At 36.5% G+C, this 25452-nt stretch overlaps 1 protein-coding gene across 2 annotated transcripts in view; it reads right to left on the bottom strand.

Moving 5' to 3' along the window:
* Positions 1-1721: 1721 nt before the first annotated feature.
* Positions 1722-25452, bottom strand: part of LOC101737413 (uncharacterized) — a 195396-nt gene continuing 171665 nt past the window's right edge. For both annotated transcript variants that reach the window (XM_038016693.2, XM_038016692.2), the window contains 13 exons: positions 14868-14943; positions 11948-12040; positions 10860-10921; positions 10183-10254; positions 8932-9069; positions 8781-8846; positions 7821-8012; positions 6783-6999; positions 6005-6266; positions 5260-5425; positions 4365-4583; positions 4124-4293; positions 1722-4009 (listed from right to left, as the gene is read on the bottom strand). In XM_038016693.2, coding sequence (XP_037872621.1) covers positions 2191-4009; positions 4124-4293; positions 4365-4583; positions 5260-5425; positions 6005-6266; positions 6783-6999; positions 7821-8012; positions 8781-8846; positions 8932-9069; positions 10183-10254; positions 10860-10921; positions 11948-12040; positions 14868-14943 — 3552 coding nt within the window. In that variant the 3' untranslated portion in view covers positions 1722-2190. The remainder of the gene's footprint in view (positions 4010-4123; positions 4294-4364; positions 4584-5259; positions 5426-6004; positions 6267-6782; positions 7000-7820; positions 8013-8780; positions 8847-8931; positions 9070-10182; positions 10255-10859; positions 10922-11947; positions 12041-14867; positions 14944-25452) is intronic.

Consider the following 25452-nt stretch of genomic DNA (forward strand, 5'->3'; position numbering starts at 1 on the left):
TTGTGACATCGATTTGAAAAATGATTTTACATTACACGCATCAAATCGAATCTCTCGACCTTCATTGAATGAAATATATTAATACTTATACTGTTACTAATTGATGATGAGTGAAAAAAAAGTTATGGCAAATAAAAAAGCAACTACATAGTGCTGTGTAGATTTTTTGTAAAGCTTTATCACTATGACGCCCATTTGCGTATATATTTTTTTACAGCGAGCGGATTAAAATAAAATCCCAGTTTGATGCGATGCATCGCTGATGGGCACACGACGTTGAAGCTGCTGCATATTTTTTTACATGAAATTGTGGATTTTTCCAGGCCAAAGCGCTTCTAAAAGTCGATGAGTCGGAAAGCATCGGTCTCTTCGCTCGATTTGCACTGCAAATTGATTTTATGTGAGAAGGCTACGGGCTTTCTTAGAGTTTGTTTGTCATCATTGCGGTCGATTTAAAGTGTATTTTACATACACTTGGTCTTTGTTGAGTATTTGTTGTTATTAGTAGCTGGATTTCAAATACCTCATACTTTTCTTGACCAGTTTTTATTAACGTAAAGGTTTCTTAAGTTTACCTTTAAAGAATATTATTCTCATGATACCTTATATGCTCTACCGATTTCTTACTACAGCGTTATTACTTGAAACTTGTTTTAATTTTTTAATGTGTGAATTTTTCTATGTTGTCTTTATATTAGTGGATATATTGGGTTAGTTTGAACGGGTTTACAAGTATCGTATACTTCTGCATTAAGTATTAAGGTTGTATTTTTGCATAAACTTGATACATAGTGATAAATAATTTTTTACTTCGAAAGTCTTTTCTGCGTATAGCGTTATATTTACATTAAACCAGAATTTATTTCAGTTTTGTCAACCTAACTTTCTGAAAAGAATAAGAGCTAAATAAAATACCTTTGTAGAATACGTTGAATTTAAATGCGGAAGTACCACGTTATCATAATGGATAAAGATTCATGCGATACTTTCTTGGAAATGAAATTATCTAATTTGAGGCTGATAAGGTTGATTCACGTATTGTGAAATGTAAATATTGTGAATTCATTTCATTACGGACAAAATTTTATAAGGTCAGTTGACATGCTTAGCGAAAATGAAATACTTTAAATTATTAAATTTTCTCTTAGATAACAATCAAAAACATTTTAATAAACATGAAATTTATTGGCGCACTGACAGATTAATATCTAGGTTTGGTTGTCACTTTATAGTACGGGCGGAACTTTTTACGAGAATTCTTTAAAAATATTTTTCCCTTCCACCCTAACATTTTTATTTTTCCACCCATAACATTTCTATACAATCGAGACGAGTTGCGAAACGGTCCCTTGGAACACGTAACATATCGTAAGGAATATTTCTATGGTGACAGTGGCGTATCTTCCGGTTGCATCCCACAGGATACGGAAACACAATAAATCATCGGCCATTGTTGCGAAAGCCCAATTGACGTTGATGTCTCGCTCTCTCCTCCGCTTTGTGTACTCATCGTTCTAGTAACAGTGGGATTTTCGTTTTTCTTTCTAAACATTTTTTTCTTTTTACTTGGTAATTCTATGTTGCTCAGATAAAATTTCAGAACTTTCTGGAGTGTTCCTAATTGAACCCAATTTAGTATTTTAAGATTTCAGTTACTGTACTGAATTTGTTTTTTCATATTTTAAAAGGTTAAAAGTTTTGTAATGAAATGAAACCAGCAGTTTGGGATTATATTAAAAATTGTGATATATTTCTTGTTAGACTATGAATATTTAACTGTACAAAATACATGATGTTCCTAATTTACATTTAATATTAATTAACAAAATATTTGTAATTATGTATCGTATAAGTATCATAAATATTATTCAATGGCAGGTGACGAGCGATCGTTTGTCAATGCCTTCCTTAACTTTACCGTAGCGAATTGTTGAGGCCTGAAACGTATTTTATTCCCTAAATTAAATAATATAATTCCAGATATATAACAAGTATTCTATGTACATACTAAAATTTTAAAAACATTACGAATCTCAACTGTCACTAAAATGTACTAAAATAATAATAAAAACCCAGAATAATAATAATAAATTGCAGAAAACCAAAAACAAAGAAATGTTAACTTATCTCTATCTACATAAACAAAGCGAAGTGATTAACATTCACAAAACAAACAAAACCTTTTAAAAACTACTTGTAAACAACGGCTTCCCTTCCCCATAAATCATACCAAGGCCCGAAAGTGTGTCCTTCCTCTGGCAAATCATTACCATCTGCTGCCCGTTTCAGCAGCTTTGTTCGAGGCAATAGCTGTGGTCTTTGTTGTTTTAAAGCTTCATTGAACTTTTGATCGTCGGACTCGCTATACGGGCCTTCGCTACGTCTATCCACAAATCTTCTGGCTTCCAATCGAGCCTCCTCTTGACGTATTTTCGACTTCTCAGCTTTCTTCGAATCCGTCTCGTAGTCGTATCGTGAGACACGTCGTTCTTGGTCACTGAAGTACGATATATTGGTCTCGTAGTATTTATCTTCTCTACGCCCGTTGTATTGTAAAGTGCTATCGTCGTAGCTTCTGTTTGTTCTGTTTCTGTTTCTTGTGTCTCGGGACTTCGACTCTGTGAATTCTTTTCTGACTTGACGTCTGTCTAATGAATAGTCGATCCTTGGTTCTCGTTCACGGCTCTCGAATTTCGGTCTTGATTCTTTCGTTGCGTTCCTGGATTCAGCTTGTGGGTATTCTTTCTTGTGATTCTTGTTGTTCTCAAAATTATTCGGCGAACGGTTTTTGTCGTCGACACTGGAGCGTTTTTTGTTGTATTTAAGAGTTCCTTCGTCATGTCCGTTGTATGTATTTTCGTCATGTGTTTCAATGTTATTACGTTCCATCGGAATACCGTAACGGTCAGTTGGCTGTTCGTTATCTTTGTACTTTAGGGTTTCTGATGAAGCCGAAAATGTTTTGATTTCCTTCGATGTATCTTTAAACGTTTTGAACTCCATAACCTTTGGTGGTGAACGTTCGCGTGTTGATGCCTTCACTTTTTCTGAAGATAACGTAGCCCTGACGTGTGGCTTAATAGGAGTTACTTCAATTTCTTCAAATTCTGGCATATAGGAGTTTTCTTTACGTTTCTTTACCTCTTCATCGCTCATCTGTGCTTGCCTACGCTTTTCAACTTCTTGTTGCTTCCTGGACGTCATATGATCATCAACTATAATGCAGTCATACGGGTCGGTACTCGAAGCTACAGAATTGACTTCTGAACTACTGTCATTGTCGTATCTCTGTAATATTTCTCTTCTTTTTACGGTTTTCATAACGAACCCTTCACCGTTCTCATCATTGTAAAAACTATTCTCAAAGTTAGTCTTTATGGTACTCGTATTGGTCAAATCAGAATGACGTGATTCGTTTCTCTGTACGAAGTCTTCGTGCTTCTCTTCGGCAATGGACTTTTCTGACATACTCTTCTTATTTATATTTTGTGTAGGTTGGTATCCTTCACGATTTTTACGGGCTTTTTCAATTTGTTCTTCGGTTTGTATCGATCCCAGGCTCCTTGCTTGCCGTATACCGTTGTTCATTTTCATTTCCTTTCTATCAATGGTTTCTTTTGAACGATGTTGAATGTTTTCTTGGACAGCAGGCGTTTGAATTTTCTCAGGTATAGCTTGTTTTCGTGTTTCGGGAACCTCGGGGGCAGGTCTAAGCTCTTTTTTTATTTTAACAAAAAGTTTCTTTTTGAATTCAGGTACAGTGTCAACAATATCTCTGTGCTGCCACAATGACATGCCTTCCATTATTTCCTCTGCGGTAGTCCGTCCGAACTTCCAGAATGATTTGGTTCTTTTGACTTTCTGCGAATCTTTGTCCATATCCAGCATGTTGCGTAATATAAGTTGTTGGTCGTCGGTCAGGTACCCGTTCGTGGTATTGTTGTTGTGCTTTGGACCTCGTTTCAAGCTTTGGGTTTTGAGTAGATATGCTTTGTGTTCAGCGGTTTTACTAAAACAAAACAAATAAAAGGAAATAAAACACTACTAGCGCTACTACAACATAAATAAAACAAAAAAGCGGTAAACAAAAAAAAACACACTACTCGAATGAACTAGCATTTACCTGATGGGCACTCGCAGGCGTTGAGCTTCTTCGTCACTGTAATCGATGTCTGGCTGCGGCGGAGGCTCGTTTGAAAATCCAGAATCATTAGAGCTGTGTAGCGATACGTTTCCCACAGCCCCGACTGCGCTCACTACGGTTTTAGCGGGACCAGTTTTATTTTGGGCCATCTATAAAACACATGTTTCGATTAATACAGATTAGGAAGCAAAACAGATACGTTTTAGGATTACGCTACTACCTGAGAGCGCATTGGTAGTGTTTGTGGTCCAAAGCTTCGGGTCTCAATGACAGCGTGGGTGGTGAAGCTCGCTGCTGAAGTCGAATTCTTTATAGCACTGACGCCGCCCGCCCCTGGGGTCGGAGCATGGAAAGTTGCACTTGCTGATGAGCTGAGCGCACTAGGAGACGGAGCCGGTAATGTTGGTGGAAGACCAGGAGAGCCATTCCCAAGACGACCCTATCACGGAAGAAAAACTCATGAAAACAAAAATGCTGAAGTATGTAACTCATCCCTTTACACATCATTTGGTAAAGCCCTGTTGATCCTATTAGAACATCAATGTTCGCATTGAGCCTTTTCAGATGTGAATGAACGCTGATGTGGGCGTTCGATTTATATTTACTTGAATCACGATTTAATGTCTCAGTTGCGATCAGATGAGGGTAATCACTTAAACGAATATGGGACAAAAACGAATTTAGAATAAAATAGCAATCTACCTAACGCTTCTAAATGCAAAAAAAATATTTTCTTTTCTTATAAACTTAAACCCGAAACTTTTGAAAGTGAATAAGTTGGGTTTTTTTAATGAACCATAAATTAGAAAGGATTGGGCAAAATGTTTTTTTTTTTCCTACCTAAGCCGATAGCCTTGAGAGGCTATTTCAGCGTAACTTTAACTAGTAGTAACCTGACTACGTTGCTAACACGAATCCTAGCAAGAGTCGTGCTTCGCAGAATGTACCGCCAACCCGCCGGACCGGAAACACGACCCACTAAGAAGATCCGGCGAGAAACTCAGTGGGTTAATTTACTCATCGAGCGACGGGTTTGACGAGAACGATGGCTGGGCAAAATTGGTGTATGCTTAATTGATATCTAAACAGAGTCGATCGGTAATCTTGAGTAGTACCTTAGAGACATGGTGTGCAGTGACCGTGTCGCCGAACATGCGTGCGGGGGGGTGGGAGTGCGGGGTCGGTGGCGCGGCGTGCGGTGTGGTCTGCGCATGCGCGAGCGGTGCTGGCGGGGGCGCCTCATTCGGCGTCTGAGCGCTGCTCCAACGCGCCGGAGACCCACTGGAACAACACCGACTTGCAACCTTGCGACTACCAGAGCTCACCGCGAATGAAGCTCCCACGTGATCCCAAATGGATTACAAGAACGAGAAGCCGTGCAAATTTTGACGCCCAATCGATTCGTACTGGTGGTAGGACCTCTTGTGAGTCTGCACGGGTAGGTACGAATTCGAGTATGTAAGTGTCTTAGGTAGAATGTGCTGTCACTTTTGTGAGCCCGCACGGGTAGGTACCACCTTCCTGCCTATTTCTGCCTTGAAGCAGTAACGTGCTTCGGTTTGAAGGGTAGGGCCAGCCGTTGTATTATAAAGGTGAGACTTAGAAGTCATGTCTGAAAGTGGGTGGTGGCAAGTACATTGTCGATGTCTATGGGCTCCGGGACCCACTAAAGACCAGGTAGGCCGGGAGATCGTACGCCCATCTGAGTGATTTTTTTTTTATTGCCCTTGTAGGCAGACGAGCATACGGCCCACCTGATGGTGAGTGGTTACCGTCACCCATGGACTTCAGCAATGCCAGGGGAAGAGCCAAGCCGCTGCCTACCGCGAAATTACATTAACAACATGAATTTGAACATACGTAGGCTCCTCGTTCATTATCGGTTCGGTGTACGCAAGAGGGAACCAGCCAGCGTGGTGAGTCCGCAAATTTTCTCCGTACTGCCATCCTTTGGTTCTCTCGCCGAGCAATGCTAAAACGTCTCCTTGTTGGAAGCTGAGCTGGTTGTCTCCGGCCGCAGAGTATGCGTACAAGGCTCTAGCCAGAGGAGGGTCCCGAGTGGTACACGTTGGGGGGGCTAATGAAGATGGACGGGTATTCGGACGCGACTCAGTTTGGATATCTGAAAAGCAATAGATTTGTTTTTGTATTTTTTTAATTTTTTTTATATATTTTGTACACACAGCTCTTAGAAGAAACACGACAATAAGGATACAGACTACAAGGGCGCGGAATAACAAGTTGACATACAGGTGTCATTTATATTAAGCAAGCCTTTCAAGTTAATGTAAATTTAAATCTATAGTAAGTATATTATGTAGGTAAAGTAGTATTTTTTTTATTGCCTTAGTAGGCACCATCTGATGATAAGTGGTTACCGTCGCTCATGGACGACAGCAATGCCAGGGGCAGACCCAAGCCGCTGCCTACCGTAGTAGTATTATATAGTAGTATTATTATATGCCATAGTGTTTTATTGGGAGATCGTAAGCATTTTGAGTCTCGCGTTGTTTTGGTGGTCACAAATAAATAAGGTATAATTTGAGGTGTAATTGTGAAATGAAAAGTGAACGGGAATATAAATAAATAAACAAAAACTTTTCAAGGCTCTCAATTATTTGCGAATTATATTACTCACCACCTTCGTTGTGTGAGCTTGCTTGTAAATTAAAATCGGATTTGGCACGAGACAGGCCCTGAGCAGGAGACCCGAGCTCTCCAATGGACCTCACATCGAGACAAGACGCGTCCACTGATCTCGTTTTCCTCAGAGCCGAACCTACTGAAGCTCTGTCGTCATCGTCGCCTGCACGAGGACTGGCGTATACATCTTCGTCGGCCCAAAATGAGACTTGCTGTTGACACAATCATTCACTATTTGATCCACAAGAATTCTGAATCACTGGACAAGTTTTAGACTAATAAATATGTAGTTAAAAACACCTAAATAGCAAATTGAAATAACCATTAATTTCATATATTTTTTATCCCGTTTATACTGGTCCGGATATTACAACGAAATCATAAAATTGCGTAGGTAAATTATTAAGTTAATCAAAACTCTTGAAGTCGGTAAAAACGAAATTCCAAGATTCACCTGCGTTACACACATACCAAACTAATAAAAGCGCTTCGAAATAAGAGACATGTTTTTATTCTACAGGGGTAGACCAGTTGACGACTTACTGGATATTAAAGTACTCCACATGCACCAAAATGTGAATAGCATTATCCACCTTAAAACATGAGACTGAAGTTTCAATTGTGCTAAATGGTAGAACCCTTCAAATCGGAATCGATGAATTCTTCGCGCTTGAAATAGGCAGAATGAGTGGTAGCTATGCGATCCCGATCGCATATCGATCTTACAATATGGTGGGTTAGGTATTTATCACACAATTTTATTTATTCTTTTGCCGTGAAATCATTCATTATTGAATTTAGCACAATATCTGTCGACCCGATTCGAATACCGGCCCAGTCGCAACGTTTATTACAAATATTATGTACCAAGTTTATATCGATCTTAAGCCATGACGATTTTCGAAATATAACACTGCTACTAAAATCCTCATTTTGATCTACATAATTTAAAAAGACTTTAGTGTCTTCCATTCCAGTATAAACTGCTGAAATATTTCAAGAGGGATATTTTAAAGTGACCATCGAATCTTACCCGCATCCTGCTAACGAACATCGCTTCGACGTTCGGTGGCAAGTACTCTCTGGTTCTAGAAACTTCGAGCCATTCGTCCAGACCCGCGCTGTACGCCGCCCCACCGGCGGTGTGGTAGGCGAGCCAATGCTTCGCAAGAGAGCACTGGCGTTCTAAAACGAAGCCGTAGCGGCGACGCTCTTGGGTCATAGCCTGAATGTAACACCGAAAGAGAATTTAATCAATATGAAATTTTGTAAGTGATTCATAATGTATTATCATTATAGGGTCCCCTTGATCTCTTAAACACGCGAAAAAACTGTGCGTGTCGTTATTGATTTCGAAATATTTTCGGATGGATTTAGTAAAATTGGCATTTCAAATTAAGTTTAGAACTGTATAATTTGTAATAGTACATTAGATAGATTGTACTAGACTTGAGAGTTGTAGACCTATTTCCATAGAATTTCATTGGCGTTCCATTACATTTAGTTACCTATGATGTATTTTTTCTCTATTTCAATAATGTCGTTGATGAGATTTGATTAGTGAAATCCGGGCACTATCTGATCAAAGATTCAAAGTGATACATTCATTTGTTAAAATAATAACGCACATTGATAGCATAAAATCAAACCTCTTTGAAATACCAACAAAAAAAATTGTACAGCGGTTCTCGACAAAAATATTGAGATAAAAATCGCGCGAACTCTAGTAACAAAGTGATAATAATTAAACAATTAAAATTAACAAAACAGGAAGTTGACATCATCACAATGTTAAAGGTTAAATGATCATCGTTAAGGATCTAATCTAGAAACATTTCTGAGGTGACACATATAAAACCCCCCTTTTTTTAAATCTGTTGATAATAATCATAATCATAAATCAATTGAATCGTAGCAAATATTTCTAGAATTTATACCAATAGGTGGCAATTTTAGTAAATAAAACTTTTCACACAAGTCTCCTTATACTCACATTCTTTAAGCTTTGTTCGCAGAACGCATCCAGTTTTGTTTTCTCTTCTTCCAAAATTTGCATATTCTGAGGAAAGAAATTACCAAATCGATGTAGGAACTTGATCAAAGTATGCGATAAAACACAAGATTTATCGGAGGACAGTGCATACCTTCATTTCTTTATCCATAGCAGAACCCACTTTGGTCACGTTCGTTTTCTTTTTCCTCTGTTTCTTTATTGTCGCAGCAGCCTTGCTGTAGCTCTCAGAACGCAATTTGTGTTGCTGTAAGAATCTCTTTTGTTCCGACTGGAAAATGTTTATGAATATCATAATCAAACTATTTACCTAACTTAGCAAGCTAGAGGGAGGTATGCTCGTGCGCACTAGGGACCACACAAACATCTATCTAAACACGACATCTATCTATAGAAACATCTATCTATGGACTATAGTCCAGTGGCTCTCAACCACCGTTACGCGATACATTGGTGTATCATAAACCCCTATCAAGTATGTTGCCACATTAAAAAAAACGATATTTTTATCGTTAAAGCGTTATTCCATATCTACGTACATACTGGTTTAATCTATAACAGTCTGCTAGATGCTAACCCCACAACTAAGTATAATAGATTAATGATGTAAAATTTAATTAATTTGTTTCTACAACCATAAATAAATACATGGAAGTATGTAAGGCTGCCCCGAATTTGTAAAAAGTATGTTAGTGAGTTGTTGGGTAAAAAAGATTGAGATCCACTGATTTATAGTGCGGGCTGTAAAGGCAATAAAGATTGAAGAAATTTGAAATTAGTCACGCTTCGATCTCGCAAAAAGCTCTTATTGACATGATCTCCGCGGCAGAGCCCGATAGCGGTCCCCAGGCAATTACCATCGTCAGAACCAACGTTCACTATTTTAGTCCATCGCTTTCTTGTATATTTTCACAAATCTAATATTATAAAGTATGGTGTTTGTCTACAGTACTTTGAGAATGACGCCACTATTAAGAATAAAAAATATAGAATAACAGAAATGTATTGAGTCATCATACCCACGACAAACAATACAATAAAGTTTCAAGGCTGAAACATTTGAACTGTTTAACACGTACTCTCACAGAATTAGATTCGTAGTTTATGTAATTTAAGAAACAATAGCGTTCATCCCTTTACCGTTATCCACTTATTATCTGAAATCGAGCACGTACATTCGTAAATAGAAAAGAATACGAACATTGCAATTTATTTCGGGAGGTCACTTACATTGTCCGAAAGTTTTTTAATAGAACTTCTTATCTCACGGGCGAACGCGACGCTAAGCTTATTTGAAACGAAGCCCTCTCAATCCAGTAAACAATCCCTTGTAACTTGGAACAGTTCACATAAAAGATTATGAAAGGGAATCCTATTGACTAACCTGCACTACTTTTGTATCTTTCTCGAGATTAGTTTCCAAGGGAACCAGTAGATCTACGTAGAACGCCTTCAACTGTAACAAACAAATAACTTTTATATTAAAAGTGGGTGTACGCAAATATTACACAAAATAATCAGCTTTTGTGTTCTATCGTTAGTTTATTTTGTTGGATCCTCTGTCGGAAATAATTGGACAAGCAATTACACAAATTATGGCTAAATACAACAAGTTTTAAAATAAATCCAAAAGTTATATTCCGATGCTAGGCTAAATAAGATAAAACTGCCAAACTTTTGAGGTAACATATCGACGCTTGAAAGGCAAACGTGACTAAGCGACAATGCGTGAACTTTACAGTAGACTAATTTATAGTTGAAATACCTGAAAAAAAAAATATTTTAACGAATCTAGCTGTAGGACTGAAATTAGTTTAATATACCTACAAATATATTTTTTTTGCGCATCGAATATGGTTATTGCCTATCATTTATGTACAAAGCAGTAATTGTCGCTTAGTCACTTTACCCTTCCAAGTGTCGATATGTAATTTTGAAACAACGTATCTGTGAACACACTGTTGATTTGTTCCTTTTGATTCTTTTTCTATTATATTTATTTCAGTTGATTACATTTAATACAATACAGCTGAATTTCGCTTAAACGTGGTTAAAACTTACTATGTTCATTTGTTGATCTTGTATTTCCCTGTACACTTCGACGACTTTCATGAGCGCCGTGCCTGTGAAATTAGTATTAATTTGGTTTGATTTTTCAATGTCTGTTTGATTTTGATATATCAAGTTGCGAAGCTCATGCTCTAGAGTCACGCGGTTTCTTCATCTTCCCTACAATTTCTAACAATTGAAATAAGGTTAGATTTAAAAATATATTATATTTTAATACTAACTAGCTGTAATACGTGTTACGCAATTATGGTCCTTTAGAACTTCTGAGTAACCGATTATCCGTTCTTGATGTATTTTACTAACAAGTGTTCTTTCTAACTCCTATGTTAAGTGTTGGTACCAAGATCAATTACAGGTGAGTACGGGTTGATCTCTTTAAAGTGTTATTTTATTTTTATCTCATTTATTCCAATGCAATTAAAACATCGGCCTTACGCATGAAAGCGGTATGATGGATAATCATTCATTAAGGTATCTACGGCCTTTGTTGATCAGTTGACATTGTATTAGTCGTGATCTTGCCTGTTTATTTACCATAACAACTAAATATACGTTATTGAAGCGAACAAAGTTTCAACGAGATAGATTCAAGAACTTCGATTGAAATAACATAAGAAACACACGAAGAATTTTTTTTTAGGTTTTTCTTATATTATTTTAGTTACCGTTATGGGCGTCTACCTATCATACACAAGAGAAGGCTAACCCTACTATAAACCAGTGGTTAAAAAAATCTTACCCTAAAAATGGTCGTATGTAACATTAGAGCAAATAAAAATTCATTATGTTTGTTGTATGTCCGAGCATATTATTTAGATATGCATTTTTTTTCCCTTGTAAGCCGACGAGCATACGGCCCACCTGATGGTGAGTGGTTACCGTCACCCATGGACTTCAGCAACGCCAGGGGCAGAGCCAAGCCGCTGCCTACCGCTTAATACTCTCCACAAGCCTCGTTTGAAGAAGGACATGTCTTAGCGCTCGGAAAACACCGAATGGTCGTATGTAACATTAGAGCAAATGAAAATTCATAATGTGTCCTGGATGTCCGAGTATATTATTTAGATCTGCATGCATACCTATGTCGGCGCAACCGCCCCATGTTCCTTGTTGCGCCTGCCTGCCCAGCTTCCCCACTGCGTCCACGTAGAGACGAGACGCCGCCGCCGCACCTACGTGCGAAATAAATTAATGGTTTTACTTCGTGACTGTACTCGACGAAGCTTTTGTAAGTAGCTTCTCAGTTTTCGTTTTCGGTGAAAAGGTAAATACGAAAACAAAAATAATATTAATGATATAATCAAAATGACTTTTTTTTCATAGTTTTAAAGTGTGCTGGCTAGGTGGTGCGATGACCTCCGCACGGTGGCCGGCAAGAAGTGGATGAGGAGAGCCGCAGACCGGGCTCAGTGGTGTGGATTAGGAGACTGTGGGCGACTGTGGGCTGTTGATGATGATGATGATGATGATGTGCTATGTGATAAAGCAAGTAAGACGTATTACGTCTACGCCGAAAACATCGACTATCGCAAATGTAATATTTCTTTTTTTAAGCGATTGGAATTAATATTTTTAGTAATAAAGTTTGTAATATAAATGTATATGTATAATAATTCAATTTTATAAAAAAAAACATTATTAAGCCTACATGTGATTTTTAAGATTGACCTAACAATGACGATTGCACGTGCGCGCCTGTTTGTTGTAAAATGTTACTGGTATGAAAAAGTAGTTGTACACTCCCAACCCCTATTTTCTCCTAATTTCGCAACTCCATTGTGTAGACGGTTTCTAGAATCCACATAATATTCATAGAAACACGAACAAAACAACATTATAAGGCTTCCCTTTCTTGTCATTTTTTCTATTAGCCACCTGATTTGTTCAATAAGAATAAATACTATAAAATTGGAGTAGAAAAAAAATACATTATATATTTATACATTAATAAAATCGATGCTAAAATCGAATAGTTAAAAAGAAACAACGTAATGATACATACATATATTTCACTTACGGCATTAAATTTTAAAATGTATTTATTTTCATCAGACAAATTATGTCGCGATTTATTGTTTAAACTATGTCGTATAGTAATAGTCAAAAATTAAGAATCGATCAATAACACACATATGTACGAGTATATACATGAAAATTTGGTTGGACTATACACAGTAATACTTAACCAGGATTTGAAAGTAGACGCTAAGTATTCACTATAAAAGACCAAAATCGCTTCATAATAATTCCTTAGGCATGAATATAAGTACATTTAAAACATTGTCAATTGTGATGTATTAAATTGAATAATTCATGGCTTCATACCCGTTCCAAGCCTCTTTATGTTGCTTCGTATTTCAAATTTGAGTAAAAGGAAAAATAAGGTGACGGATCTCCTATAATAAAATGGATATTAAATTGTAATATCTCCTCACATTTATATTACGTTTTCCTTTGATGTCTCGAGATACGCGGATTTAATCACATTTTAGTGTCCTTTTAAGAAATTTAGTTCGACACGGACATTGATAAAATCTAACTCGATCGTAAAGGCCGTTCGCGCGGTCATGTTTCAAGATGAAATGAAATTAGCCGCGCGTCGTCGTCAAAATAAAGAACAGGCTTCCGGAGCCGTACATATATATATACTTATATACTTAATATTAGAAAAGAGGAAAGATTTGTTTGTTTGTTTGTATTGAATAGGCTCCGAAACTGCTGAACCGATATGAAAAATTCTTTCACTGTTTGGAAGCTACACTATCCCCGAGTGACATAGGCTATATTCTTTTTGAAGTTATACTTCTTTAGGCGCGTTATGAAAAATTGATGAGAGTGAAATTTTACGATGCGCGCGCACCGTGACACAAAATTAACAGAAATGAAGTTGCCCACTAAATCGCTCATTACAATACGACCGACGTAACTTGGCGAGTCTGAATATAGCCGCAGGTGAACTTTCGCGCATGTACACTCGTAAAAAGTGTTATTAGCATTCATTAATAAAAATAAAGTATAACTTCTTACGCGCGTACATAAGTACACGCACCCTTTTTTTTAAAATAGGGATCCTTGCTAAAACTCCAATAATGTAACCCAAGGTTATTCAAAACTATCTTTATAATTTTCTTTTTTTAGTAAGCTGACCCAAATAGAAGGGTGATGTGTGTGTATTATGATTGTTAATTTGGATTTTTATTTATTAAAGACCCGAGCGAAGCTGGAGTAGGCCGCTAGTCTCATATAAAATCCGAGTTTATTGCCATGAGAGCGCCAGCCATAATACTCTAGATAAGCCAACAGAGACAATTTGGCACAAACTACGCCCCAGTTCTGTAGCCAAGTAAACGCTACACTGAGGAACGTTGAAGTTTTGCATATAGATGCGCCTATTTAGCTTACAGTACATAAATTGTTAAGCGCATCTCAGTGAATACATGTCACTCAGATTATCAATGTCACGTGTAGATTTCACTTTCTTAACATTACACAATACCTATTGCGGCGCGTAGGCAATCCAGCCCACACGATACGTTCTAAGCCCCAACAAAACCTTTAACCTTTCTTGTTTATTCATTCCTTGATTCCAAATGGTATTTATATACGTTTTCGAATATAGTTTTTGTTTATTGTTACGGTTCAATTCGATTCTTATATAAAACATTTGACATTCTTTGTTTTGAGAATGTATTGACGACATCTGAAAATTTGTATAGCTATTATAAAGAAAAACCTTTTCAAACTTTTCTTCTGATTCTTTTTTTATTTGTTTGGAGTTTTATTTGATTGGATTGATTCATTTGATCAATTACATAACAGTTTTCTCCTATTATAAACTTGTCATCTAATATATTTTTTTTATTTTTAAAATTCTTTTTATAACCAATCAATTACTTCCTTCGGATGAATTATCAATTTTCTGATTAAATCAAGTATGTTATTGAATTATTTGACCTAAAAGAAGAGAATAGATAGATATATTTATTAAAAGTTACATACCATGTAGAGCTTTTAAATATGCCTTTCCAGCAGTTATCATCTGCCGGGCACCCGGATTGAACTTGTCCAGGATATTCTGAAACAAAACAAAAACATATATTCACAACAGTACTAAGTGTACAACAACAAACACTCTCGGAATGACCTTAAATGAAACGCTAATCCTAATGTTGACCTTTTTAATCCAAGCTGCTAGCCGAACAAGCTGTTTACGCAACCTTTGCCCATGCCATTTTCAAATACTTAAATAATTGCAACAGGCTGTCCAGTGTGAGTGAACAAACCTAACAACATGCACACAAGAGTATCGTTCTCAAAAACGAAGATGGGTTGCTTGTGTTTATGATTCCTGATATCTAACTAATATTTTTTAAACTGCACAAAATGTAATATAATACAATTTAAAACCAAATGGCCAAATAAATGTATACCTAACATGTTTCACAAATGCGGTTTCTAAATTGTATTATAGAGTGTTGTTGGTCGTATAAAATGCTATGCAGTCATATTTTTACCGTACGTTTGATTCCCTGAACGGATATTTGAAAGCGCTATTTACGCCGCCGTTTCTAAGGACTCCCGTAACCTAATATCATGTTTAACCATGTAAAGTTTTAGCTCGTCTGCACTTATGCAATGCGACAATTATTATTAGTGGTTTCGCGTGAGACAAATTTTTTCGTTGCGGCTTCAAGTGTTATGAACTAAAACGAGAATTATTTTTGGAACGAAGTTCCTTATGGGACGATGTGGAGAGGTACTCTAACCGGGAAAAAACGTCCGTAACGTAAGATTTTTATTAGTAATGCTAAAATTGTACGACTTAACTTTGTAATAACGTACAAAAAATAATATATTACTATTATCTTGGATATGATTCTTTACATATTTGGAGATGCTCCTGATTTTACCACTTCAATACTTAATGCACATGAACGTAAGTGATTCATAATAATAAATGATTCATGAACTCATTTGTATATGGTTCATTAGATTTAAAGCCTACATTACATTAAAAAACTATTTTGCCCATAAATTGACTTTGGATTTTCAAAGCTGTTAGTAAATATTGACATGTTTCTACATGTAGAAATCGGGGACTTGGGCCGTAAATAGACTTTGATACTGGAATGTGGCCTTTCAAGGATGCTGCTGAGCGGTGCGCCGGCCTCGTTTGCTAGAAGGTGTGGCCGACTCGAGTTTGCCGTCTCACAGACTACATTCCTATACAAATAAACACTCTTTAAACCTATAATTCTTGGTAATCTCATAAAACTTTATAAATCAGTTAACTACACTGCACATGTAAAAGATAGCTTCAACGAATACAAAACATCTGCGTGCTTTGACTAAACAAAAGCGGCTATTTATTTACGAAGCCAATTTTTTAACAATATAAAGCGTCATTTCTTTTTACTAGACACTAAAATACGAAAAGGCATACTCTGATGCGATTGGTAAGTGCTCTCTATGCGTGTTTTGAGAGAGCGCGTTTCAGTTTTTTTTTTTTTTTTAAGATTTTGTAATATTTTACGCCATACAATCTTCATTATGAAAACTTTGATGGTGTTTCGCGAGCGTTTGCGCTTGGTAATTTATTTTGCGACGCGTTTAACGTTCATTCCGAGCGTGTAACCACTTTCCAACAAGTAAATATGTGAACATGAACATTTTATAGTATCTAGCTTGCGAAATTACCATAGTCGTTCTAAATGTGAAATCGGAAGTACACGCTGCTGTTAAAGGCATATCGGAGCATGTTCTCGTGTTTAATATCAAATTGGAGTCATTTTTAACTTTAATAAAAGAGTCTAACTGACAATGGCCGAAATAAGGTTCGCTATCGACCGTTCTAATCGCCAGCCATATTATAAAAGTAAATGCATTTTTCCTTTTGCCCCAATACCGCTGGTCTTCCTGTAGCGAGTGTGGGGTTGAACTACGTGCTAATGTGTTTTACGATCCCGCTGACTCAATTTTTTTATGAGGCATATTTGTGTAATGGTCGTTGATGTTACATTCATTATGTTTATCTGTTTTATTGTTGGAATGATTTCGAAGCAATTTGATTAATTTACTTGGTTACTATTACTATTAAATTGGATTTGTATATTTATAAACACCTACAATAAATCTAACATAAAATTTTGTAGATTTGAGTAAAAAAAACTTCTGAGACATACAAATATTTAACCAGTTGAATTACAAACACAATATAGCATCAACAAACTAAACTAGGCATCTCAGTTCTCAGGAGACGTGATTCTTGACGAGTTTAAATAAGTTATCTATCCCCATCTTCGTTCAAATACAGAGCGACTTAAATATATGGATTTTTGGTTGGGGCGGACTGAAGGTAATTTTTTACTGAATTCAGACGTACCTTTTTAAAATACCGTGTAGGCCGTTCCGGGTGGGCCCGTCTTGGCCGCTTATTGCTCGCGTAGGCCGCGTAAATCTTGAGGGTGTACAGTGACGCCCAAGGGTGAAAATAGAATCGCACTTACAAAAATTAAGCAACGGAAGGCGAACGGTGTTGTAGGGGAAAATTGTTGATGTGTTTATTTAAAATGCATTACGCGTGCATAACGTTATTTCGGCACATTTGTTTGGTTTAAGGCATACATTTACAACTGGTGGTAGGACCTCTTGTGAGTCCGCGCGGGTAGGTACCACCACCCTGCCTATTTCTACCGTGAAGCAGTAATGCGTTTCGGTTTGAAGGGAGGGGCAGCCGTTGTAACTATCCTTGAGACCTTAGAACTTATATCTCAAGGTGGGTGGCGCATTTACGTTGTAGATGTCTATGGGCTCCAGTGACTACTTAACACCAGGTGAGCTGTGAGCTCGTTCAACCATATAAGCAATAAAAAAAACATGTTTTATATTTGTTTTTAAAATCCAAGTTATGATATATTTAGAACAATAGCAACGTTATTTTGAAAATAATCTAACAAAAAGCTCTAATCTAGATTTAGTATAACCTAAAATCCTGTTTTAGATTTTAAACGTAAACATTTTCCCCCTTATTATCTATTATCTATCTATATATATAAAAATGAATTTCTGTTCGTTAGTCTCGCTAAAACTCGAGAACGGCTCGACCGATTTGGCTAATTTTGGTCTTGAATTATTTGTGGAAGTCCAGAGAAGGTTTAAAATGTAAATAAATATGAAAATGCTCGGAATTAAATAAAAATAACAATTTTGTTTTTCCTTTGATGTGTCGCCCGTCGGACGGATTCCTTTTGTTTGTTTTAAGTTTATTTTATACAAAAGTTTAGGTCTTTTATTTATCGATTGAGGCACTACGAAGTCTGCCGGGTCAGCTAGTTTTGGAATATAAAAGTTCTATTACAAAGTTTTTTCATTGCCTGAATCATACATAGTATGCTAAGCTAACTTTGCAAACATGATACAGGCGAGTTTATCCCATCTTCTTTATTTGTAGGGCACGTAGCGCACGACATTTGGTACCAAATTGCCTCGAGCAGGCTTCGTGACACTCGGCGTTGCCTCCCCATCCCTTTTTGAGCCTAATGCCCCTACGCACACGTACGATATTCTTTTTGCAAGCGCGCCCTGACGAAATAGAACCAACATTGAAATTCATGAGTCTTTATGACAACCGCTTTTAGACAAACATCTATATGTGTACTCAATTTGTATTTAGGCCATTCAAATGGCATGCCAATTCGTTTATAATTTACAATTAAATTTTACTAGGCGAAGGAGAATAATAATCATGCGAAAATCATTTTAATACTTGTATTATAGATACAGATGGAGCTTGCGTTGCCTGTATTACCTGTTATTAACTAATTAAAAGTAAGTTACATGCATTTGTAAAATTGATCATATATTCTGAAAACAAAGATAACTTAGATTTTATTTTATATTTCATTCGTCCAAGCATAGATTACTATTTTTTTTTTGTATTCAGAGTCACATAACAGTGTCATTACATGAGTGAAGACAGACTTGCAGTTTGAGCTTACACTGTTTCTTTATCAATTCTGATATTTGATATTTTGATACTCTTTTGGCGGACAAAGACTTGGTGCTTGTGGCAGAGAATTCAACCTTCAAATGCATTTTAAAAGAAAAACAACAGACCTTCGTTCTACAGTTAATTATGTATCGCCAGTACGTGTAGACATTATTTGTATTGAAGTAATATTTCTAATAATAGGGTGTCTCCGACTATTGAAATTTGTTGATTTATACATCCCGCGTTCAAAACGTTGTTGTTCAAAACAAACAAACTTACTGGTGGTATGACCCCTTACTGGTGGTAGGACCTCTTGTGAGTCCGCACGGGCTGATACCACCGCCCTGCCTATTTCTGCCATAAAGCAGTAATGCGTTTCGGTTTGAAGGGTGGACAGGCCGTTGTAACCTGAGACTTAAGAACTTATGTCTCAAGATGATGGTGCATTTAGGTTGTAGATGTCTATGGGCTCCAGAAACGACTTAACACCAGGTGGGATGTGAGCTCTTCCACACATTTAAGCAATAAAAAATAATAATCATAATGTTCAGTTAAAAACTTTAAAAACTCAAAGAATAAAAATTTTATATTATTAAAGTTCTTGAGATGCTGAAGCAACTAGTTGCTTTTAGCTACTCCAGCTTGACTTCGCTATTTACAAGGAGACAGCACAAACTTAGAGCCACAAACATTTCACGTTTGCTCTTTTATTTTATTGTTTTGTTAGCTTTGCGAAAGATATTTCAGTTCTACAAGTACTTCGACAAGACATTTAAATACATCGTGAGCCATTGCATATTTATTTTATTTTATCTACGCATGGCCATGAAGAGGATGCGTTTCTTGTTTTAACTTTATTAATGGCGCAGAAAGTTAGATCCAAATTCTGCATGTCAACTTAAGACAACACTGAAGTTCCTGATCACGAAGGAGCAAGTCATCGTCTTCGCCATAGATACGTCCGTTCGGATCTATCAGATCCAATAACTGTTGCATTAGATACCTTCAGCTCTAACACTAGGAGCAGGCTTAGAGATCCCGGTAATCGTACTCGTCGAACTCGGCAAAGAGTTCGGTGTGCAACCTAACCCATGCATCAGCCCGTTGTGTTTCTCGCCGGATCTTCTCAGCGGGTCGCGATTCCGATTTGATAGTAGATTCATTGACAAAGCAGCTACTCTTGAGTTGTTAGGTCTTCTTCGGAGGCGCTCGGACAGCTGTGAGCAAATCCCACCCCTCCTGGCTGAACCTTGCTCGCCCACCTGTCCTGGTGAAACTGGAAGGTCCTCCGGGCCACCAGTAATAATTCAAACATAAAAAAAAAACACTGAAGTCTTAATTGCCGCTGGAAACATGATTCCCTAGCGACATATGTAAATAGGTATGATGATGGACCACACATGTACGGATTGTAACATGTATTATTACAGGAAGAATTAGATAAGTGCGTAAGGCAGGGATCCTACTGCTGTGGTTGAGCAACGGAAGAGCTATTAGCCGCATGAGGAATGATTAGCTCGGGAAAGCTGGTTTTAAATACTCATGATACAAATCTGTATCCTAATTATAAGGCAAACCATGATCATATTGCGATAGTGTGTATGCAAAAGATATTTTATAGATGAAGCAATATGATTTCATTTTCAAGGTATTCGAAGCGCGTTGAAGTTTCAATTTCATTTTAAAAAAAAACGAAACGTCAATAACAGTTAAATTCCAATCCGAGCCCCACTTTTCTTCGACATCGGAGTTCTTAACGTAATCACGACTTGCAATTTGTTACGGATTCAACAATGCACCTCTTAAGTTCTACGTTGGAACAAAATAAAAGAGTTTCCTTTTTAAGTTCGCTAAATGAAGCCGACTACAAAAGGCGGAGCGGGGCGTAATTCAAATGAACGCTCGTCGACCGCTCCCCACTTTGATTCTGTACTTTGTAAAGTTAAATTTTTCCAAAGTTTCATTCGCAGGACTCCGCGAACACTCTCAACTTTTATATCAACTTTAAAATCTGACAACGGAATCTCTCTTTAAGTTCAATACAGTTGTTTAATGAGGTGGAAAAATAATCGGCGGTGCCGGAAGCTGGTAATGAAGTTGTAACGATATACCTACTACCGTGTATCTCTTGACGAGGTCAACACCTATGTATGTTATGTGAGTTGTGTTGGTCTGTAGAACGTTCAAGTACAGACATTAGAGTCTATTGTTTAGTGTTGTTGTTATGTAGATATCAACATTATTTATCCGTTCACTGTCGCATACCGTGACAATCATGTTATACACTTTATATCGCTAATGTGTCAATTTGAATAAATGGCAAGGTTGACTCTGTTAATGGCCGAATAATGTTTATAAGCTGCGCTTAGATTTCTTAACTTCATTATTTTGATTTTAGGCAATTGATTTAGATTAACGAATTTAACAAACATTAGAACGGTGATTAATCAAATAATAAATTTATAATTTTTGTAAGTGTATAAAAAAAAAACTTAACGATTACAGCACTAGTAGTTATGTCTTCTCTTGGGATCTTGATTTAGTTTTTAGGATATTATTCGAATTAGCAAAAGTAATTCATTCAGAAACCAATAAATCATTATTTTTATAAATAATTCTGCTGAAACCTTTGATATCTGACCTTATGTTTCTAATTTCGAGTTATTATATCTTAGCCGTATATTGATAATCTCCACGTGTATATCACGGATGTAATTATCGTACACAAGGCATTTGATTAACAGCGGCATTCTTTGAGAAAATTACACGCTATTTCTATTTCTGGAAATCGCGGTACCTTTCAATCTAATGCTCAATCAATAATGTAATAAATTAATTGAAATATCGGGGCTACGAAAGAGAAACAACATCATTAAAATGTTCACGAACAATAACGGGCTATATGTTATTTGAGAGCTACAAATTTATAATGTACAAAAACTTTAAAAAAAAAACTGGCTTTTTATCATACAGTAATAAATAATGTAAAAACGAAACAATCTTTGGCTTATGATCACAATTTATTGTACTATAATTCAATTAATTTGAATGCTATTTATCACTAAAAGTTCAAGTTAGATTTACCGTTGCGGTCCATAATGAAATAGCCACAACGAATTTGATCGTGGTACACGGTAATTTGCGGCTTTAGCATCGAAATTAGCTGATGTATTACAAAACCTATATTTGCGAAATTATTTAATCAACAAGCTTTATTTATCCAATTCAGATATTAATATTATCTAGCGTTCATTTATAAACCTAGAATAAGAACAAATTGAGAAGTTGTTTGTCAAGAAACAAGAGGTTAAGAAATTGTCTTAAAATTTCCACTATTACGAACCACTTACAGAAATGTGAAATAAAAAATATCGGCACCATATCCTTACATAAATGAAGCTATATTTTAAGTATTTACTATGGCACAGTAAAATATACCTAGACAATCCCGGCCCATCTTATATCAAGCCGTGACCTGAGCCGTAGCATAAGGCGCGTTTAACCTTGAGACATGTACCCAAAGTCTCAATGATGAGACTAAAATATGCGCCGAACACGATTATTTGAGGCCTCCGATTCCAACAGTACGGGAAGCTCACTACTAATTTTAATTGATTTAATCTAATCTAATCTAATTTAAACTATTATTAGTTGTTTATTATATGGTGTTGTAATGTGTTGATTATATAGGAGTCTAATCGAGTAGAAGGAATTAGCGTCAGACATCGATTCGACCGCTAGTCACGAAACAGCCGAGGCAGCCGCATTCCTAGCGTTCATGCCGAAGGTATTACAGCCTTCGAAAATGACGTCATCCTAACTACCTAACAGTAGAACTGAACGGATATCTATATATTAATACGTGAAGCAAAAACTTTGTACCCCTTTTTACGAAAATTGCGCGGACGGAGGAGTATGTACCTTACCACACTTATAAAGAATATAGAGAAGGAGTGCAGAATGCCAATTTTTTTTTAATTTATGCAAAAAAAATACATTAAATCAATAAAAAATACATTACACACACTACCATGTATTTGACACATGTACACACGCATGCATACTATTTGTTTATTGTCAAGCTTTTCTTATTGCTTAAAGTCTGCGGTCAAATTGAGAATAGATTAAATATTATTTGTCTTTATAAATATTTGTCTAAGTGTAGTCTTGACGAAGTCTTTGATTATAGAAGTATAATAAATAGTCTTTGACAATAGAATCATAATAGTGTACAGACGTGTAATTTCAATTAATTATAGTCGAATTTCGAGTACAGGGGGACCACTAGTTGACTTAAGTACCTGAATCCGTCATGGGGAAGACACTAAGCAAATGATTTTGAAAACAGATCTATATTTTATGATGCTTGAAAGATTGGACAAGATAAAGAATGAGTATATCAGGGGAAGTGTGCAAGTGGCCCCGGTAAGCAACAAATTAAGGAGCGGACGGTTAGCGTGGTATGGACATGTGATGCGTAGAGAGAAGATGCATGTAACTAGGAGATGTATGGAAATGGTAGTGCAAGGTAGAGGGGGAAGAGGTCGACCGAAGAAGACATGGATGGAGTGTGTGAATGACGATATGAGAGAGAGAGAGGAGTGAGTGTTGAGATGACGGCTGATAGAAGAGAATGGAAGAGAAAAATTAGCTGTGCCGACCCCACCTAATGGGATAAGGTGGAGAAAAAGAAGAGTTGCTTGAAAGATTAATTTCGAATATTTCCTTCTGAACATTTTCATGTGTTTGGTTGGTAAATAACACAAAAGTTGTCTTAAGCGAAACTTTAATAAAACACGAAACGCGGTTGAAACGAAATGAATTCCGAGGCATCTCTAGGAAGAGTTTCACCATAATGAAATTCTTTAAATATCGTTCTCTCCCTCATGGAGATTAAAATTCAAGTAATTGTGCGTGCGGTTTCACTACGACCAGCACAAGACTTTGAATAAAACTCGCTTAAAACCTGTATAATTTACTGAGCAAAATACATATGCATATTTTTTTAATTGACTATAACAATTTTGTACATTTAGTGTAAACAAAACTCAATATATAAACGCAAATAGCTTACTGGCGACTGTATTTTTTTTGTGAGACTCAAATATAATTGGAATATTTTTTTTTATAGGATTTTCATAAAACGTAGACTAGTAGCAGGATGTATAGTAAGCAAACGGCTGCCCCACACTTCAAACCGTAACGCATTACTGCTTCACGGCAGAAATAGACAGGATAGCCGTACCTACCCGAGCGGGCTCCGAAGACGCAAAATTGATTAAAATATAAAATTAATTATTTAAACTTCTAGTTATTATTTAGATTTCTGTTGAAATAACCAAGAGATTAAACTGTAATACTATCTGAAATTAACATTAGTACATATAACTTAACCTTGCATTTTTTGTTAATTTTTTTGTTTCGTAACCATTAGTGACTGTTCACATATAATTAACAAGACAAAGATTTTAAATGGAGCTATTCAAAAGATTTAAAATATGTGTAGACGGTAAGCTGTATGTATGACAGTCGAAGTAAATAAAAAAAATGTAAATAATTCCTCTTCACTACATAGTATAAAATAAAGTCGCTTTCTCTGTCCCTATGTATGCTTGAATCTTTAAAACTACGCAACGGATTTTGATGCGGTTTTTTTTAAAAGATAGAGTAATTGAAGAGGAAGGTTTGTATGTATAATAACATCCATTAAATAGTGGAGAAATCTATAATAAATTACAGTTTCCGAAGCGAAGTGAGGGCGGGTCGCTAGTTGGCTATAAATAACATTATTTTACGTTAATCCGTGTGCGTTGCCATTTAATTAATCAATTATCCCCGGTCAACAACTGTAACAAAACGGAGTTATCAAGCATTGTGCGGACATGACAGTGCTCATTGGATAATAAACTTTGTCGAATAGCACGGAACCCGGGACGCGGACATGATAAATGATTAAATTAATGTTGTGTACAATGAAGTTTATTGAAATTTCAAACACAGGCACGGTCGGGTAACAGTGTCGGCTATTAGTCGCCCGGGACACGTAGCGCTTACAACCTGCCGTGCAAATATTTATCCACATTGGATTTACGTGTTAAACGTACTGAATTGTAATCAGCTTTGATTGGGAACTCACCACCGGTTCCCATTATCCCATCCTGCCGACGGGTTGTAATGATTCATGTTGTGTAAACTTTTACATGATTTTCTGGGATCCGTTTGCTGTGATGTAAATTGTTAGCTTTTGGGACAAAGCTGAACATATTTCGAAGGTAAATACCTAATACAAATAGCAGCATTTGGTGTGGTATTTTTTATATTTTCGTTGGTTGGACGCAGCGTTTTTTAAGGTTTATATTAAAGTCTATTTCATTCTACAGTTAAATTTAACTACCGTTTACATTTAGATTTATTTGCACATAAGAGGAACTAACAATACCTTAGGTCAGGAAATTCAGTTGATTTACAGTTTTCGTTTTCACAGTAAAGATCCCAATTATCCGAAAGTTATTTGAAAGCCGATTAATCCTTAGAAGTAGGTTTAATCATAATACTACCATATATGTCTATACATACATCTATTTGTACCTTGAA

This window comes from Bombyx mori, chromosome 17, assembly GCF_030269925.1.
Source record: "Bombyx mori chromosome 17, ASM3026992v2".
NCBI classification, from domain to species: Eukaryota; Metazoa; Arthropoda; class Insecta; order Lepidoptera; family Bombycidae; genus Bombyx; species Bombyx mori.